General features: G+C 34.6%; 1 protein-coding gene across 8 annotated transcripts in view; it reads right to left on the reverse strand.

The window, feature by feature from the left end:
* FAM13B (family with sequence similarity 13 member B) overlaps nucleotides 1–19,664 on the reverse strand; it is a 100,923-nt gene that overhangs the window by 58,158 nt on the left and 23,101 nt on the right. For 6 of the 8 annotated variants that reach the window (XM_014555550.2, XM_032476816.1, XM_032476811.1 and 3 more), the window contains 4 exons: nucleotides 16,233–16,410; nucleotides 15,786–15,927; nucleotides 12,388–12,483; nucleotides 9,852–10,012 (listed from right to left, as the gene is read on the reverse strand). In XM_014555550.2, the coding sequence (XP_014411036.1) occupies nucleotides 9,852–10,012; nucleotides 12,388–12,483; nucleotides 15,786–15,927; nucleotides 16,233–16,410 (577 nt within the window). The remainder of the gene's footprint in view (nucleotides 1–9,851; nucleotides 10,013–12,387; nucleotides 12,484–15,785; nucleotides 15,928–16,232; nucleotides 16,411–19,664) is intronic. The other 2 variants (XM_032476812.1, XM_032476814.1) reach the window with 1 other exon arrangement.

The following is a 19,664-nucleotide window of genomic DNA, read 5'->3' on the forward strand; positions in this document are numbered from 1 at the left end:
AGTACTGATAAAATTTGAGTTTTCAAGCAAAAATTAGAATTCTGGAAAATCAGAATTATCCTCCACTATAAACTCAATAGCATTTCAATACTTAAAAAGATTTTTGATGCAATCAAAGGTGACATTAAAGAATATATATTTTAATATTATATAACAAAACATATTATTTGGAAGCTCCAAATAACTCAGTGAAGCAGTATTTTCCAAATGACCAGTACATCATATTACAAAATCAAGCATGGCTAAAAGATTCTCAAGTACAAGATAGACCAATGGATCAGAGTTTCAAAAATTCAGATATGGTTTTATGTTACACATCACAGATAACCTTTAAGGAATTACCACTTAAGGAGTTTTGGTGTATCGTCAAAGAAAAATATCCGCAATTATCTGAAAAGGGTAAAAAAAAAGTCTCCTCTATTTTCCAGCTGCATACTTGTAAAACACCAGATTTTCTTCATATACTTCAACCAAAATAACATATGGTAACAAATTAAATGCCAAAGAAAATGTAAGAATCTAGCTATCGTGTATTAAGCCAGACATTAAAGAGATGTGTAAAAACATAAAACAATGCCACTCAAAAATTTTTCGGAGATTTTGGAAAAGCAACTTTTGATAAAAAATTTTACATTAACATACAATGGTAATACTTTATTACTACTTCAAAAAAATAAGTTTCTCATTTTTAATTCCCAGTAAATACCAAATAGATATAACCCATAGTAACAGAAGTTCTTTGAGGTCCTCAAATTAAGTGTATAAGGGAATCTTTTCTTTTCTTTTTTTTTTTTTAATGTAAGGGAATCTAAAGACCAAAAAGTTTTGAGAACTGCTGACTTGAAACTAATATAGGAGGAGACATTTATTGATTAAAAAAGGCTGTTAGATCATAAGTGGCTACAGTTCAGCTTCAAAAACTAAGCGTCTTCCAAAGTACAACTCAACAAAGGTCAATTCCAATAATTTAAATATGCTGTTTTAATTTATAATATTGTAATTGGTATGTATATGCATGACTGGGACATTATGCTGTACACCATAAACTGACACATTGTAACTGACTGTACTTCAATTTAAAAAAAAATATAATATGGTAAATGGGGACAGGTATAAAACCAACACTAACAAAGGTCTCTAGAGTCATCATAACTATAAAATGACCCAAACAGAATCATCTGATGATGTTTGCTTACTAAACCAGAATATTTCTGAAATGCCAGTTTAAATCAACAAGTGCTTTCATTATGATAACATGTAAATATTATACCATAACTAATATTTGTTATCATAACAATAATTCTTAAGACTAAAACGTCTGAGAACTGCTAAACTGTCACTTAATGTTTACTTCCCTTAGGTCTCTAACATATCTTCCCACAGCTACTTTTGATGAGATATACAAAGTAGGCAAAGGCAACCTAGTATCTCCAGTAAGTGTTTGCCAGCTACCTCATAGAAAAACTCAGAGACAAAACATTAAGTCACCAAAATTTCAATCTCTATAGTTTCATGCAATATAGTATCCACTAATTTCCTAAAATAAATTTATTAAGAGCTGCTAATATGTGAGGCCCTGTGCATTCTAGGGATATTTCTCCCCTAACTTCTCTTTCATCAAAGACGGGTATCAAAGAATGTATTTTTTACCATTATGCAACCAATCACCCAAAACTAAAATATTAACATATAAATATGAATTGAAATTTATAGATATCAATACCAAATCAAGAAGACCACCGTGACAGACACATCTATTTTTGTTACATGATATTCCCTACCCCTTTCCTTTGGTAATAGTCCTATTTTTCTGGGACAAACTAGCTCCTCCCTACAACCACTGTTCTTGGTACACGCATAAATTACAACGAGCAGCTCTACTCTGGAAGATGAATGGACACATGACCCACTTTAGGCCAGAACCTGTCTCCTGCCACCACACAGGAATCTGCTCTTAAGCAGAACAACAGATGGAAGGAAACAGGTTGAACTTTCACAGCAATAGCCACATGCTAAAGAGATTCTTCTATGAAACTTCGTTACTAAATTCTCCAGATCTGCCATATTATTCTCTGTTTTTCCTTTCAACTCTGCAACGTATCTATCAATCTTCTAATAAACTACCTATTTTCTTTTCATTAGCCAAGATGTTTCTATGCCTTGCAATTAAGGAATCCTGACTACTACTAAACCTCCAATGAATCCATCTAAAAACGACTGTTAATAGCATGCATTTGAAATGATATTAAACCTTGCTGGTAAGTAAATAAATAAAAATACTTAATGAATTTACCTCTCTAAATCAGTACTATCCAGAAACTTTTGCAATGACAGAACTACTCATCTGCATTGTTCAATATGGTAGCCAGTAACCACATGTGACTACTGGGCACTTGAAATGTGGCTAGTACACCTATGGGAGTGATTTTTAGATTTTATTTAATTTTAGTTGGTTTAAGTTTAAATTTAAATAACCACATGTATCTAGTGGCTACCTTATTGGAAAGCATAACTCTAAATTAACAAAATAAAGAACACCCATTTAAATTTACTGTTTTCAGGTCCTCAGGAAAACACTGCTAATGGCAATGCAAACTGGGCCAAGACTTTTAAATAGTCTGGAAATATTTATCAAAAGCCATAGAAAAGTTCACTCTTTGAATCTAATAAATTTATACAAATAAGTCAAAAGAAGGAAAAAAGGGCATACGAATGAAGGTTGTATAGAAGCAACATAGTAATGACAAGCTACTTAGAATAACTCAAAAGTTCAGAAAAAAGAATGACAGTAAATATATAATACAGTTAAACACTTTAATATACAGTTTATAAATGATTTAATAGACATTCAAAATACAGTTAAAAAGCTATCAAAAAGTAAATTAGAATGCCATGTAAACATAGAAAAGTACCAACAAAAAGTTAAATCAGTCCAACAATGCATTAAAAGGATCATACAGCATGATCAAGTGGGATTTATCCCAGGGATGCAAAGATTTTTCAATATCCGTAAATCAATGTGATATATCACATTAACAAATTGAATAATAAAAACCAAATGATCATCTCTAGAGATGCAGAAAATGCTTTTGATAAAATTCAACATCCATTTATGATAAAACCTCTGCAGAAAGTGGGCACAGAGGGAACATAATGTAATGGAGGCCATATATGAAAAACCCACAGCTAACATCATACTTAATGGTGAACAGCTGAAAACATTTCTTCTAAGATCAGGAACAAGACAGGGATGCCCATTTTCACCACTTTTATTCAACATAGTTTTAGAAGTTCTAGCCATAGCAATCAGAGAAGAAAAACAAATAAAAGGCATCCAAATTGGAAAAGAAGTAAAATTGTCACTGTTTGCAGATGACATGATACTATACATAGAAAATCCCAAAGACGCTAGCAGAAAACTAGAGCTCATCAACTAATTCAGTAAAGTTGCAGGATACAAAATTAATATACAGAAATGAGTTAGAGGAGAGAAGCAAGATGGCAGAATAGAATGACGCTTATAGCTCACCCTTTCCCACAAATACACCAAAACTCACATCTACGGACCTACTCAGCCAACCAGAGCACCTGCCGAACTCCGACAGAACATCACCCTCTTCGAAAGACAAAGACGCCAAAAACCTGGTAGGAGAAAAGGAAAAAAGAAAGAAGAAAAAGCAAAACAGTGCGGGACGATCCCACGGGGAAGGAGCGGCAAAGGAGGACTGGCGCTCGTTCGCTGGGTCTCCCCTCTCCAACAGAGAGGCCAGTGGGATGGAGGGGGAGCCTCCGAGGCTCAGATCTGCCCTGAGCACCCCTTGACCAACAGAACTGAGTTAAACGGGCACAAAGGGTCCCTGTGACACCCAGCCCGGGATGCGAGCCGGCAGCTGAAGCCGGGACAGGCTGCCAGGGCCGGGCGGAGGACTGGAGCAGCTGCACTGAGGCAGCCCTGAGGGACTGCAGGGTGCTGCACGCCATCACTGGGAGGGGATACGGAGCAGAACAACCTCGGTCCCCCATAAGTTGCGAAAAAAGCAAAGCAACATGGCTGGTGTGCCATGGGGGGAGAGGCGCCGTAGCCTTTGTCTCCTCAGACCTGCGCCGCCATTACTGGCACTTCTCGCAAGAACAGAGGTGGGGCGCAGCCACAGCTGCCATCTCCTCCTGTGCGCAGCGCCCCGGCGGGGGCAGGGCCGAGACCTGAATCTGCACTCTGGGGCTCCGCAATCTCCTAGGCAGAACTGAGACTTGTTTACAGCCCGAGGCAAATAGGATCTTTCTGCCCTGGCACCTCAGAGAACTCGCACCACCAAGACAAACAAGGAGCTGAGATTTGGCACGGAGCAGGGGTGGGGCCGTTCCGCGGTCGTCCCCGAGCTCGCCTTCAGAGCGCCAACCTGAGGCGGAGCGGGCAGCTGCACAGAGCAGTGGATTGACCGGCGCCAGGAGAGGGCAAGTGGCCACTAGCCTTCCTGGCAGGAATGCAGCACCTGACCAAGGTGCTGGGAGGGAGTGTGATCCGCCCACCTGCCTCACCAGAGCACATCATCTGACTGCAGCATCAGGAGGGGGAGTGACCTGCCTGCCCACTGGGTAAGAACTCAGCACCTGACCCAGTGCTGGGAGGGTGCACAATCTGCTAGCCAACAGCCACTGGGAGCAGCACAGACAAGGGTGCCAACAGAAGGCCTCTGGAAACAGCAAGCTGAGCTTGCGAAACAGGGCGAAGACACAAAGACCTCCAGTAAAATCATTAAGAGCACACCATCTCCAGGAGAACTAGATAACTGATACTCCTTAAGCCACAGAGCCAGAGACATGAGCAATATGAAGCAGAGGAACCACTCCCAATTAAAAGATCAAGAGAAATCCCCTTAAAGCACGATCAAGGAAATAAACATTGATGGCCTACTAGATCAAGATTTCAAAAAAGAAGTGATCGAACTACTGAAGGAACTAAAAGAAATAATGTTTAGAGATATAAAATATGTCAAAAATGAAATAGAAGCAATAAAGAAGAACCAAGTAGAAATAGTAAATTCATTTGCTGAGATGAGAGCTGACCTAAAGGCTGTATAAAGCAGGCTAGATAATGCAGAGGAACAAATAAATGACCTAGAAGACAGGACAACAGAAAGCACCCAATCAGAACAGCTGAGAGAAAAACAAATAAAAAACAATGAAAACAATATAAGGGACCTATGGGATAATATAAAGCGTGCCAGTCTACACATAATAGGGGTTCCAGAAGAGGAAGAAAGAACAAAGGGGATTGAAAAGGTACTTGAAGAAATCATGACTGAAAACTTCCCAAACCTAAGTGAATCATATATCCAGGTACAGGAGGCTCAGAGGGTCCCAAACAGGAAGAACCCAAACAGACTCACGCCAAGACATATCATAATCAAGATGGCCAGAGTCAAGGAGTCAAGGATAAAGAAATGATCCTAAAGGCAGCAAGAAAAAAACAAAGAGTGAGTTACAAGGGAACACCCATAAGGCTCTCAGCTGATTTCTCTACACAAATACTACAGGCCAGAAGAGAGTGGCAAGATATAGTCAAAGTCCTGAATGAAAAAAAGATGCAGCCTAGGATACTCTATCCAGCAAGGCTATCCTTTAGAATAGAAGGAGAGATAAAGAACTTCACAGACAAGCAAAAACTGAAAGAGTTTAGCAACACTAAACCCATGCTAAAAGAAATATTGACAGGTCTACTCTAAATAGAAAAGCAGGATGCTACAAAAATGAGAAACTCATAACTGGAAAGGAGATTACTGCCATGAATTACAAAAAGAATAAACACAAAATTGTAAAAGAAGACATCTAAATCATTAAGAGTGGGAGAGGGAAGCAAGGAAAGCCACTGTGGAAAAGTATGGAGATTCCTCAAAAGACTAGGAATAGACTTACCATATGACCCAGGAATCTCGCTCCTGGGCATATACCCAGAAGGAACCCTACTTCAAAATGACACCAGCACCCCAATGTTCATAGCAGCACTATTTACAATAGCCAAGACATGGAAACAGCCTAAATGTCCATCAACAGATGACTGGATAAAGAAGCTGTGGTATATTTATACAATGGAATACTATTCAGCCATAAAACTGACAACAATGCCATTTGCAGCAACATGGATGTTCCAGGAGAATGTCATTCTAACTGAAGTAAGCCAGAAAGAGAAAGAAAAATACCATATGAGATCGCTCATATGAGGAATCTAAAAAAATAAAATAAAATAAATACAAAACAGAAACAGACTCAGCCATAAAATACAAACTTGCAGTTGCCAAGGGGGCCAGGGGTGGGAAGAGACAGACTGGGATTTTAAAATGCAGAATAAATAAACAAGATTATACTGTATAGCACAGGGATATATATACAAGATCTTGTGGTAGGTAGCTCATAGCGAAGAAAAAATGTGACAATGAATATATATATATATGTTCATGTATAACTGAAAAATTGTGCTCTACACTAGAATTTGACACAACATTGTAAAATGACTATCACTCAATAAAAAATTTTAAAAATAAATAAAACATCAGAAAAACTTAAAAAAAAAAAAAAGGAGTTGCATTTCTACACACTAACAACGAAAATAGCAAAAAAAAAAAACTTAAGCAAACAATCCCATTTACCATCACATCAAAAAGAATGAAATACCTAGGAATAAACCTACCTAAGGAGGCAAAGGACCTGTACCCTGAAAACTATAAGACACTGATGAAAGAAATGAAAATGATGCAAACAGATGGAAAGATATACCGTGTTCTAGGATAGGAAGAATCAATAGTTAAAATGACCATACTACCCAAGGCAATCTACAGATTCAGTGCAATCCCTATCAAACTACCAATGATATTTTTCACAGAACTGGAACAAAAAAATGTTAAAATTTGTATGGAAACACAAAAGACACCGAATAGCCAAACAATCTTGAGAAAGAAGAACAGAGCTGGAGGAATCACGCTCCCTGGCTTCAGGTTATACTACAAAGCTACAGTAATCAAACAATACAGTACTGGCACAGAAACAGACATATACATCAATGGAACACGAAAGAAAGTCCAGAAATAAACCCACACACTTATGCTCAATTAATCCATGACAAAGGAGGCAAGAACATACAATGGAGAAAAGACAGTCTCTTCAATAAGTGGTCCTGAGAAAACTAGACAGCTAACATGTAAAAGAATTAAGTTAGAACATTCTCTAATACCATATACAAAAATAAACTCCAAATGGGGGGGAAAGGTATAGCTCATTGGAAGAGCACATGCTCAGCATGCACAAGGTCCTGAGTTCAATCCCCATTACCTCCACTCAAAAGGAAAGAAAGAAATGAACTTAATTAACTCCTTCTCAGAATAAATGAAAGAAATTTTACAAAAAATAAAGTGTTCTAAAAATTAAAAAAAAAAAAAACGCAAAGTGGATTAAAGACATAAATGTAAGACCATGTACTATAAAACTCCTAGAGGAAAACAAATAAAACACTCTTTGGCATAAATCACAGCAATATTTTTTTCGAATGAGCTCCTAGAGTAATGGATATAACAGCAAAAATAAACAGATGGGATCTAACTAAACTTAAAAGTTCTTGCACAGCTAAAGATACCATAAACAAAATGAAATCACAACCTATAGAATGGAAGAAATATTTGCAAATGATTCGACCAACAAAAGACTGATACCCAAAATATGCAAACAGCTCATACAGCTTAATATCAAAAAACAAACAACCCAACCAAAAAATGGGCAGAAGACCTAAATAGGTATCTCTCCAAAGAAGACATCCTGATGGCCAAAATGCACATGAAATGATGCTTAATATTGCTAATTGTTAGAGAAATGCAAATCAAAACTACAGTGAGGTGTCCCCTCATACCAGTGAGAACGGCCATCATTGAAAAGTCTATAAATAAATAAATGCTGGAGAGGGTGTGGAGAAAAAGGAATCCGCCTACATTGTTGGTGGGAATGTAAATTGGTATGGCCACTATGGAGGACACTATGAAGATTCCTTCAAAAACTAAAAATAGACTTACCATATGATCCAGATATCCCATTCCTGGGCATATATGCAGAGAAAACTATAATTCAAAAAGACACATGCACCCCAATGTTCACAGCAGCACTATTTACAATAGCCAAGACATGGAAACAACCTAAATGCCCTTCGGCAGATGAACAGATAAAAAAAGATGTGGTATATAGCTACAATGGAATACTACTTATCCATAAAAAAGAATGAAATAATGCCATTTTCAGCAATAGAGGTTATCAAATTAAGTGAAGTTAAGTCAGACAGAGAAAAACAAATATCATATGATGTTGCTTATATATGGAATCTAAAGAAAAAAAGATACAAATTTTATTTACAAACCAGAAATAGACTCATAAAACAAACTGTGGTTACCAGCGGGGAAAGGTCGGGGGAGGGATAGATTAGGAGTTTGGGGTTAACAGATATACACCACCACATATAAAATAGATAAACAACAAGGACCTACTGTGTAAGATAAAGATAGGGAACTACCTTCAATTTCTTATAATGAACTCCAATGGAAAAGAATCTGAAATGTATGTACATATACATATATATGTATATGTAAACCTGAATAGCTTTGCTGTACACCTGAAATTAGCATTGTAAATCGACTACACTTCAATAAAAAATAAGAATTAAAAATAAATTATAAAATTTTTAAAAATTAAAAAGTTAAATAGGGGCAGAAGAGTGAATAAACATGTTAACATACCATAATTATAATCATGTTTGAAGAAACTACACAATATAAAAATCTAGAGGCTCACAGAAAAATGTAATAGTTGTATTTAGAAGTATACATTTTCAATTACTTTGTAATTTTCCTAAATGACATTGAATAGTTCCTCCCTTAAATTACTAATTTATTTTTTAAGATTTGGGGGGGTGAGGGAGGGGTAATTAGGTTTGTTCGTTTATCTATTTACTTATTTATTATTATTATTTTTAATGGAGGTACTGGGGATTGAACCCAGGACCTTGTGCATGCTAAGTATACACTTTACCACTGAGCAACACCCTTCCCAAATAACTAGTTATTTTTAAATGACATTTTGCTGTCTTACTCTTTAATTACTTCCTCTGCTTTTTTAACCACCTTTCTATTGAACACAAATTTAATGGAAAATATTAGTGGCCTTAACAAATAACTGTCCCCCTAATTAGAAAGAGTTAGTAAATCATGGAGCTTTACAGAGAAGCAGCACAGAATTCAGCAAACCTAGAGCACCTAGAGCTATGTATAGGGAGTTCTTGAATTCTCTAAAGCTTCCTAAACAGTGTGTCCAATGGTTCCAGCTATGTGCTAGGATAATGACTCCAGCCTACCACATACACCAAGTTCACTCAGTATGCCTAATACATAATATCACTTTACACATCAACAAAAGTAGACAGCACCATCTTAAAGGATCACAAATCCTCTCGTTATAGCCTAGTTCAATCTAGTTCCAGTGTAGAAGCTGGAAAACAGTCAATTAAACCACTCTTTCTCTAGCAACTCTACTTCAAAAGGTTCTGAAATTTTAACTAACCCAACTAGTACACTAATAATAGAACAACAAATAAACTTGAAGAAGAAATATATGTAAGAGGTGGTATTTTTAAAGACAGGAATAAATGCTCATAACTGAAAACTCCTTAGCAAGAATGTTTCTTTAAAATTTTCTTGTTCTTTTTCATATACAAACTAATCTTTCATATACCATTACAATCTGTGTGAGTTAGTGCTTGAGTGAATTTACATTTAGAATGAAATGCTCAAAAACTAAAGTCCGTTCAACTGAAATAGTACCTTGTTGATGCTGTAACACTATTTGGTTCCAGGATGTTTTCAGTCATCCTTAATTGTACCACCTCTGGCATGTCAGATGATTTTTCTGCACCCTCTTCTGGAAGTTCTTCTATACGTTCTAGCTTTTCATCTTCCTCTTCTTCCTCAGAAAGTTCATTAACCTATATAAATAAAAGGAAACAGAATTAAAGTTTAATGAAACTGTTAATTGACATTATCTAAGACATACTAATTCTAAGAAAATTTTAAATACAACTTATGTTTCACTTCATTTTCTAGGACCAATTTCTCTTACAAAGTAAATAGCTGCCAAATTTTCCATATTAGAAAAAACCTGCAAACCAAACATAACATTTTAAAGCAGGAAATAATTATTTCATTAGTTCATCACCAGGAATGAGTAAGACTCCAAACTATGAAAAAGCCTACACAGTGTAGTTAAATTAACGTTAAGAAAGCTTCATTTCCTAACCAATCAGATTTATAAATCTAATAGCTACGAGAAGACTTCAATTGATCTCTCCAATTTCCAAGTGCACTGAACAAGCGACTTCAATACAGAATAAGTGTGGAAAAAAAGGAGGGCATAAAAATTTTGCTGTAAGGTCTTAATTCTGTTTTAGAAAATGATGAGTAACTTCTAAATGATTTAGACTGAATATTTCATGAAGAGACTGGACCTTACAATAAGGAAGAGCTCACTGTTCTGACCATTAAGCACAACTCAAGGTTATAATTCTCCTTCTGGCAGAGGCTAAAAAACATTTTCTGTTATCAAACTGGTTACGTAAGCAAATAATCTCTCTACTAAAAGGACCCTGAAATATGTGAGAAGGAAAACCAACCAAATATTTTCAAGTGAGAAATATGTTACACTATTCCAATGAAGAAACCAGTCATAAATGGTCTTAACATCTTTTATAAATTAATATTAGTCATTAAAAACACTAAGTAGTAAACCTATACTTTTGTCCATTCTAGCCAAATGCACTGGCAATACCGAGAATAAACTGACTGCTATATGTAACAAGGATGTTTTTCCTGACATCAGGCAAATAGAATTGCAAGAGTACTCTCAGAAATGAAAACTTCAACCAGAAGAAAGGTAATTACACTATGATATTCTACCACACTCTAATCAATGAGTACAGGTTACCTGTTTTCAAGTATAATACAGTAAGTACTTAGAACCCAGGATTTGGAGGCAGGAAGACCTATGTTCCCATCCCTACTGTGCCCTTACCTATCTTTGACAACTTACTTCTCCAGGCCTATGTATAGAATGGAGATGTTATACTACTTACACACAGGGCTAGTTGAAAGTATGAAATAATATATGAAAACTCTTCAGCAGTGTTTATATATAATAAGCAATAAATAATAGTAACCATTACAACTGGAATGATCTTATTTCATATAACATTAATCCTAGTTTCTACATGGAACATCACTTTTTATTAGAAATGAAGAGACTTCCATCCTAACTACCTAAAGCAGGAGCTCTCAATCACTAAATAAGTCACTAAAAATTCGTATTTATAATAGTGAATTTGGCCTCAATTTGTGAACCATTTACTTTATACATAAAGCACATGCAACAGATTCTGCTGAATTTGTTTTGCTTGTAAATTCCATCCCTCATCTATCTCCTATCAGATATATACAGTGATAAAAAGACTGAAAGTCATTGGCTTAAAGGGTTACTAATTGAGAGGTGAGATTTATATACAAAGGTGAAAATTTCAAATAATAGGTGAGTTTTTAAAGTGGATCAAATGGAAAATTATCCTCTTTCTCTATCTGTGTATTTAACAAATTAGTGAAAATCAAGAATGTATTTACTCAAGATCTACCTGTTAATCCAAGCAAGAAAAAAACTAGCAAGAAAATACTGTTTTCAGAAGTATAAAACGGGGATTTCTGTGGGTGTTTAAGGCTTGGGCACAAGAACAGAATTATTAAAAAAAAATTTAAGATGGTTATTTAAACTAAGAATAGATATTTGAACTGAGAACAGACGATTTTTATTCAGTCCACAAATTTTTGGTACAGATGTACTACTTTAACATGTACATCATATGTTTTAAAATCAGTTTGTATCTACAGTCAATAGCTCTTAGTAACTACAAAAGCCCTATACTCAATTAAATTGAATGTTAAATTCAATAATGTAAATTAGCTGACATTCTCTAGTTATTCTGCCAGTAATCATCAACTAAAATATGACATGAACACAGTCTATTCCCTATGAGTTTTTCTTCTCCCCACTCCTACTCCCAGGCCTCCCAGTGTAACTTCCTGTAGTGAGGAAATTAGTTTGTGACTAAATTAGTTTGAGCAAGAGTAAAAATTTAAAACTTAGATAAAAATTCTTTCTCTCACTCCACACTTATCTTCAAAAATTCTTCTTGATCCTCTTCTTGTCAACTTGACCTTCTGCTTATCAATACTCTATTCTGTTCATAAGTTGTTCTAAACCTGCCCTTATATACAGCTGCCTCCACTCCACTTATGGAAAACCTTCATCCATACTTACATCTCTTCTTTCTTTGACTGCTGTAATTCCCTTCTCTAGGGCCTCGTGAAATGCCTGCTTTCCAGACTCCAGCTTGTGGAGAACGCTGCTACCTGCCTTCTCAAACGTATAAAGAAACATAATTATCACCTACATCTTCAAACCACTTTACTAGACTTGCATTCATTTCAGGATTCCATACAAACAACCTGTCCAGTTACTCTGGGTCATTTCTCAAACACTCCCTATTCAACATCTCCAGTCATCTCTCGCATACTATTTAAAAAACGAAAACAAAAACAAAAACTGACTACACCTTGAAAAGGTTCTAACAGCCAAATACTTGCATTAATGGGATGAAACTCCAAAAGAAGACAGTGCTAAATAAACTTTGCTTTCTTCAAATATCAAAATTCAAGAGAAAAATCAAAGTGTTGCCAGGATAGACCAGGTCTGCCCACCTCCTTGAATATGTAGATAACAAATCAGCAGCATTTAAGTTATGCCAACTTAAAAAGGTAACCAAATTGTGCTGACTTTGTACCTTCACTCAAAACTTTATCAATTCAGCCTCACAAGTCAGACTGAAGTTATCAAATGTGCTTTTTAAAAAAAAAACTTTCAGAAATCTATTCTTCTATTACTTGCAACCCAGTTATAATTCAAAAATATAATATTAATAGATAATAGATTCTGGTAATTAGCAATACAAACCAAGATAATTAACATACATCACTGTCTCTCACAGCTCACTGTACTACCCTGTTTAATGAGCATATTCTGTTCAACATGCTAACATCTTCTTTTCCAACCACAGGCAAATCTGTAGAATTCAACATTATTTCCTGATATTAATTAATCATCATTCTACTTAATGTATAGCACAACATACTTTAAGGCAATTTTTCTGATGCTTAAAAACATACAGAAATATAAATACCATACACATGAGATATGAATATATTCCAGTTTACATAAGGAAGCTGCAGATAATAGAAATATCAGAGAATTATACCACAATGTAAAACATAATCATGGCACACCCTGCAGACTTGAGAGGAGTCAAGATATAAAACATTAACTCAAACTGCATCATCAGTTTCTTACAAGTCAAATCACTTTAGTAACGTAGAAAATGAACAACACAAATGTATGTATATCATATATTTAATGTATAAAAGTATACTTATAATGTATAATGTATATTTTAATGTATAAATGTGTATATTTAATGTATAAATGTAATATATAAAATGTATGTATGTATATGTTTAATTTAATATATATAAATTTTAATTTAATGTATATATTTAATTTAGTTTTACTTAAAAAAATAAACTGCTGAACTAAAATATAATTTATAGAAAAGAAAGATGGCACACAGAATTCCCCAAAGATGGGGTTTTTTATGGGCATCAAAAACATTAAAAGTTTAAGGCATATCTATCTACTTGTCCTCTTCTTGTCATTTTCTTTTAAGCAAAAATAATTTTGAACAAATGTGTCAGTTCTTTATTTTAACCAAATGTTTTTAGTCAGGAACTGTACATGATAGTTGGAAACATTTAAAAATTATGCCAGAAGTTCATGGATCACTGATTCAGGCTACAAATTCTACCCACTTGATATACCTCACATACATATTTTTACATATATTTGATTTCATCCTCAGTTTATACACTGTAAGTTACAATTTGGCATCTGTTACTGTTTTCTTAAAAGTTCCTGATACTTGAAAAGAGAGAGGGAGGAAGGAAGGTAGGAAAGGTGGGAAGAAGAAAAAGAGGGAAGGAAAAATCAAAGATTAAAATGCTTGCATGAAGAAAGTATTAAAAACTAAGGAAGGTATAACCCTCAAATATTAAAAAGACTTATCTATAAAAGTTCACAATAGTATAGAACCTTTTTAAATAAAAGATGGGTGACCCAGGAAATAGAACTCCTAATTCACATAATCAGAGCCAATACCTGTATGAATGAATAAAAATCTGTGTGATAAACTATCTTTCAAGAGATGCTGCTTTATCGTTTAAGAGCAAATGAAGGGAAGTAGTCCAACGTCCATTAATAAATAGCATAACCATATAATTTATCATCTAAACCTGGATACATCTGAGAGTGAAAAGGGGAGCTACTAATTACATCAGGAAAGAACTACTCTGAGAAAACTGGGATGTACTATCACCTTTCCAAGTGGGTTACAGATAAACAAATAAATTATATGTTACATTCATACAATAGGTAACTATGCAGATGCAAAAACAAAAGAATATGTTCTCTACATTTCAATAAAAGATATCCAAGATATACTACTGACTGATTAAAAAAAAAAAAAAACCAAAGTGCAGAATAGTATGTATGGTATACTAATTTCCCTTTAAAAAAAACTGAGAGTAAATATTTACTTATATTTGCATAAAGAAACTCTGGGAAAACACATAAAAGCCAATTAGAGGGAACGGGTAAGTCTGGGTAAGAACAGGACATTTCACTGTCAATTTTACCTTATTTTTTTCTAATCAGGTGAATTATTAGTCTTAAAAAAAAAGGTAACAGCCCCACTTCATGCTCAAAACATAAATAACATTGTAGGTTTTAACATAAAAAGTTTACTTGACAAATCATTTCACTGAAATACAAAAGAAAACCCCCACATACACCTAAATCACAAATTCTAAAACTGAGACGTGTGGATTAATGTGGCTTTACAATCAATTACAATTACTCAGAATCAATATTCTCACTTCATAAAGAAAAAATTAACTAAGATCTTTTATAGTCTCAACCATGAAGACATAGCAGTAACAACAAAACATAATGCTGCTTGAGAAACAGGTTTTAATATTGAAGAGTCACAGAGTTAAAGCATTATCTGCAACCTGAACTATTACGCTCCTAATGCTTCCCATTAATGAAAATGATTGTCCTGCTATACCTACTTGCCAATTCAACCACAAAAAAAAAAAATTTTAAAAGCTGGCGTTAAATCTGCATTCAGTCCTTCCCTCTACTTTCTAATTCTCAACCTTCGCCTACATTCCCCTATAATAGCAGTTTCTTCGCAAAACAAAAACAAAAGAAAACACACTATTCTTATAAAATAAACAATGCTCAAGTTAACAGGAAAAAAAAACACAAAAAAGCCATATAATCTACCATATACTCTGATTTCAATTCCTTTTTCATATTACCCAAATCGAGGACAAGTTATTCAGAAAAAATATTACACTCATATACTACACAGATGTGTCACCTATGATTACATATAATAACCAAGAAATTGCTTCGTTTAGTACCTAAAAATTCCACCAGTTTGGGCCATGCCCTCAAGACCATATTCTTCCCAAAGAAACAAAAACAAAAGACAAAAAACAAAACAACAACAAAAACTCCAAGTAGAGTATTTAAAATATTCTCACCTGTTCAGTAATTGAACTCAAATCATTAGATGAAAACTCTTCCTCTTCATTCTCAAAAAACTCATAGTAATTTTCCAAAAGTTCAGCCATTATCCTGCTCACTATTTCTTGTTCTTTCAGATCTTCCACATCTGTGTAAATACTAAGAATAAAAGTCCCAACTGAATTGAGAGTTCTTAAATAAATCACAGGTAAAGTTCAAAGAAACCAATGAGTCACTTTATAAACCTGAGCTATTTATGCCATCATACTGGGCCTCAGTTTTCCCATCTGTAGAGCCTACCTAATTTATACACAGTTCACAGAAATGCTGGGAAAATTAATCAGAGCTACTATAAAAGATAATGGTTCATCAAGCAACCTGTGATCCTTGGGAGATAGTACAATGATTCTTTTTCATATAATCAATTATTTTTTAAGCAAACAAAAATATGTGAAAAGACTTACTGGAAGACATCTGGACCAAAGACAGCAGCCAAAGAGTTTGCAGACCAAATTTCTTCATGATGTGATGCTACATTGGCTAAAAATCTACACAGAAACTTCAACAAACTGTAATTTACAGGTGGAAGCTGTTGCAAGAGGAACCTCAACTTTCTTCCAAATTCATCTTCGTTATTATAATCTATAAAACATAATCACAGGTTTTTTTTTTAAATGAAGTAAAAGGAAAGCTCAGATATTTTGCCAGGTTCACATTACTCCACCCACATCACCTTTCTACTATAACAATTCAAAACCTCATCACTTCCTCTACTACAGGCCAAATGCCTTAGGGCTTTGCATTTCACTGACTGAGTGGAAGAGTTGGAGAAGGAACTCAATCCTCAATCGTTGGAGGATGTTTTCCTCATCTATTACTCACTGGCCTCAATTCTCTTAATTTATTTTTTTTAATTCTCATCATACTGTCCCCTGCATGACTATACCTGTGTTTCCAAATTAGTGCCAACTCTAAAAAGTCAAAAGGCGCTGGCCAATACCAGTTAACACCAACCACTAGTAAGCAAAGACAAGAAGCAATTTAACCAACTAACAGTATCAGAATGAATGGAAAAACACAGAAGGAACAGTTAGAGTGACTTTCTACTTCTAACATTCTGAAAAAGAACAACTAACTTCAGCAATATTAGTAGAACTAAATAAAAAGGAATTCCACTTCTCATTTGTTTTTCTCCTCTAAGCTGATGTTGGTTTCTGTGTCCAAGTGAATTTTCAGGTACCAGAAGCTAAGCCCTGTGTTTATGTCAGTGAGTTTTCATTAACAGAAACTAGGCCTGTATCAACCACACTGACTGGTGAAGGTCCCACTTAGGAGAAGTGATTTCACAGAGGTACCCTCAAAATGAAGTAATTTTTGCTTCAATAGTGAAAATCAATCCAATCATATTTCAGTCTGTATTTTTCTTTAGGTTCCTAAAATTAATTGAAAAATTAATTTTTGTTAAAAATATTATTGGTAAAAAGTTATGATCATGATATTGGCCATCTCTGCAAAATAACACAGGTCTAAGAAGAAAAGGAAAAAGTTACACAGGAAAGGCTACAGTCACATGAGTTTGACCTAAAATATAAAAAGCAACTAGTAACAATTCTTCTGTATTTCATAATATTACCAACTGTCCAGGTACTTTGTTTTTATAACAGAATAGAACAATCCCTGGATTAACGTTTTTTAGACTACTGTGCCTATAATTAATGGAAATTTTTAACAATCTAAATTTAGCAGAAAAGGATCACTTAAGAAAAATCACATGTATCAACTCAAAAAATATATGCAAGCAACTAGTATTATCAATATGATGACTACAGCAGCACTGACAAATTCTACATAACGTCCTCTCTAGCTATGTAGCACTTATCTAATATACCCACATATTTATTTTGCTTATCATCAATTTCTCTTCTAACTCTCCTTTTAGGCTCTTTATAACTTTAGCTCAATGATGGCAGATTTTATACAGTTTTGTTCACCTCTGCATTCCCAGAATCTAGAACAGTACCAAGCATAAAGCCGGGTTTCAATAAAAATGAGTTGAAGAGCTGAATAAATACACAGTAGCTGATGTTGGACTACTAAAACATTTGACTTGACTTGATGGGGTGGTAAGATTGTGGGCTAAACTATTTTTAGTTGATACTGTTTATGTTGCTCTATTTTTGTTAGTGAACATTTCTAGTACACAAAAATATTTACACCTTTCAGGCTGCTTCTGAAGTCTTCAATTAAGGCAGAAAAGCATTTCTCTGTGTGTGTGTTATGTGTGTGTAAATAAAACACACCTGCTTAAATTTTTTTTCCTTTTCAGCCTACTTCCTAGTTTATATTATAACCAGGAAAAACACATGTACCTATCAAAGAAGTTTTCCCTGACCCAGCAATTCTTTCAAGCATTGTAACATTTTTTATAAATATTACAAACTATCATGGCCTAAACCAATGGTTGATAACATTTAACAATGAACAGTTGTCATAACTTGGGGACAGGGGATACCAGTAGTATCTAGTAGGTAGAGGCCAAGGATCCTACTAAATATCTTAAAATTCAAGGACAGTGCCTATATTAAAAAATTATTCAAGTGATGCTGGGAAAACTGGACAGCTACCTGTAAAAGACTAAAATTAGAACATTCTCTAACATCACATATAAAAATAAACTCAAAATGGATTAAAGACTTAAATATAAGACCAGATACTATAAAACTAGAGGAAAACATAGGCAGAACACTCTTGGACATAAATCACAGCAATGTATTTTTTAAACCAGCTCCTGGAGTAATGGAAATAAAAGTAAAAATAAACAAATGGGATATAATTAAACATAAAAATTTCTGCACAGCTAAGGATAGCATCAAGAAACGAAAAGAAAAACTACAGAATGGGAGAAAATATTTGCAAATGATGCTACCGACAAAGGACTGATTTCCAAAATACGCAAACAGCTCATACAGCTTAATATCAAAAAAAAAGCAACCCAATCAAAAAATGGGCAGAAGACCTAAATAGGTATCTCTCCAAAGACGACAGATAGATGGCCAAAAGGCACATGAAAAGATGCTCAACATCACTAATTGTTAAAGAAATGCAAATCAAAACTACAATGAGTTATCACCTCACACCAGACAGAATGGCCATCATTAAAAAGTTTACAAATGATAAATGGTGGAGAGGGTGTGGAGAATAAGGAATCTTCCTACACTGTTGGTGGGAATGTAAATTGGTACAGCCACTGTGGAGGACAGTATGGAGGTTCCTTAAAAAACTAAAAATAGACTTACCATATGATCCAGCAATCCCATTCCTAGGCATATACCCAGAGAAAAATATAATTCAAAAAGACACATGCACCCTGATGTTCACAGCAGCAGCACTATTTACAATAGCCAAGACAAGGAAACAACCCAATTGTCCATCAAACAGATAACTGGATAAAGAAGATGTGTCATATATATATACACATATATACAATGGAATACTCCTCAGGCATAAAAAAGAATAAAATAATGCCATCTGCAACAACCTGGATGGACCTGGAGATCATCATTCTAAGTGAAGTAAGCCAGAAAGAGAAAGAAAAATCCCCTATGATATCGCTTACAGGAATCTAAAAAAGAAGGACACAAATGAACTACTTATTATTTATAACCTAGAAAATTGGTTTATTGAATATGTGTAAGCACATTTGACTGTCCTTTATGATTGGATTACTGCATTCTGTTGATTCTTATTTTGTGGTTGGCTTTATTTCTTTGATTATTATGTAAGTTTAAAAAGCTAAAGCTCTAACCTGTTCTTAGAAACAATGAACAGTACATATATGTAAATTTTAAGTTTCATCTCTCAATGAGTTGCTCTTCCTAGAATAAAGTTTGTTTACC

Source organism: Camelus ferus, chromosome 3 (genome assembly GCF_009834535.1).
Source record: "Camelus ferus isolate YT-003-E chromosome 3, BCGSAC_Cfer_1.0, whole genome shotgun sequence".
NCBI classification, from domain to species: Eukaryota; Metazoa; Chordata; class Mammalia; order Artiodactyla; family Camelidae; genus Camelus; species Camelus ferus.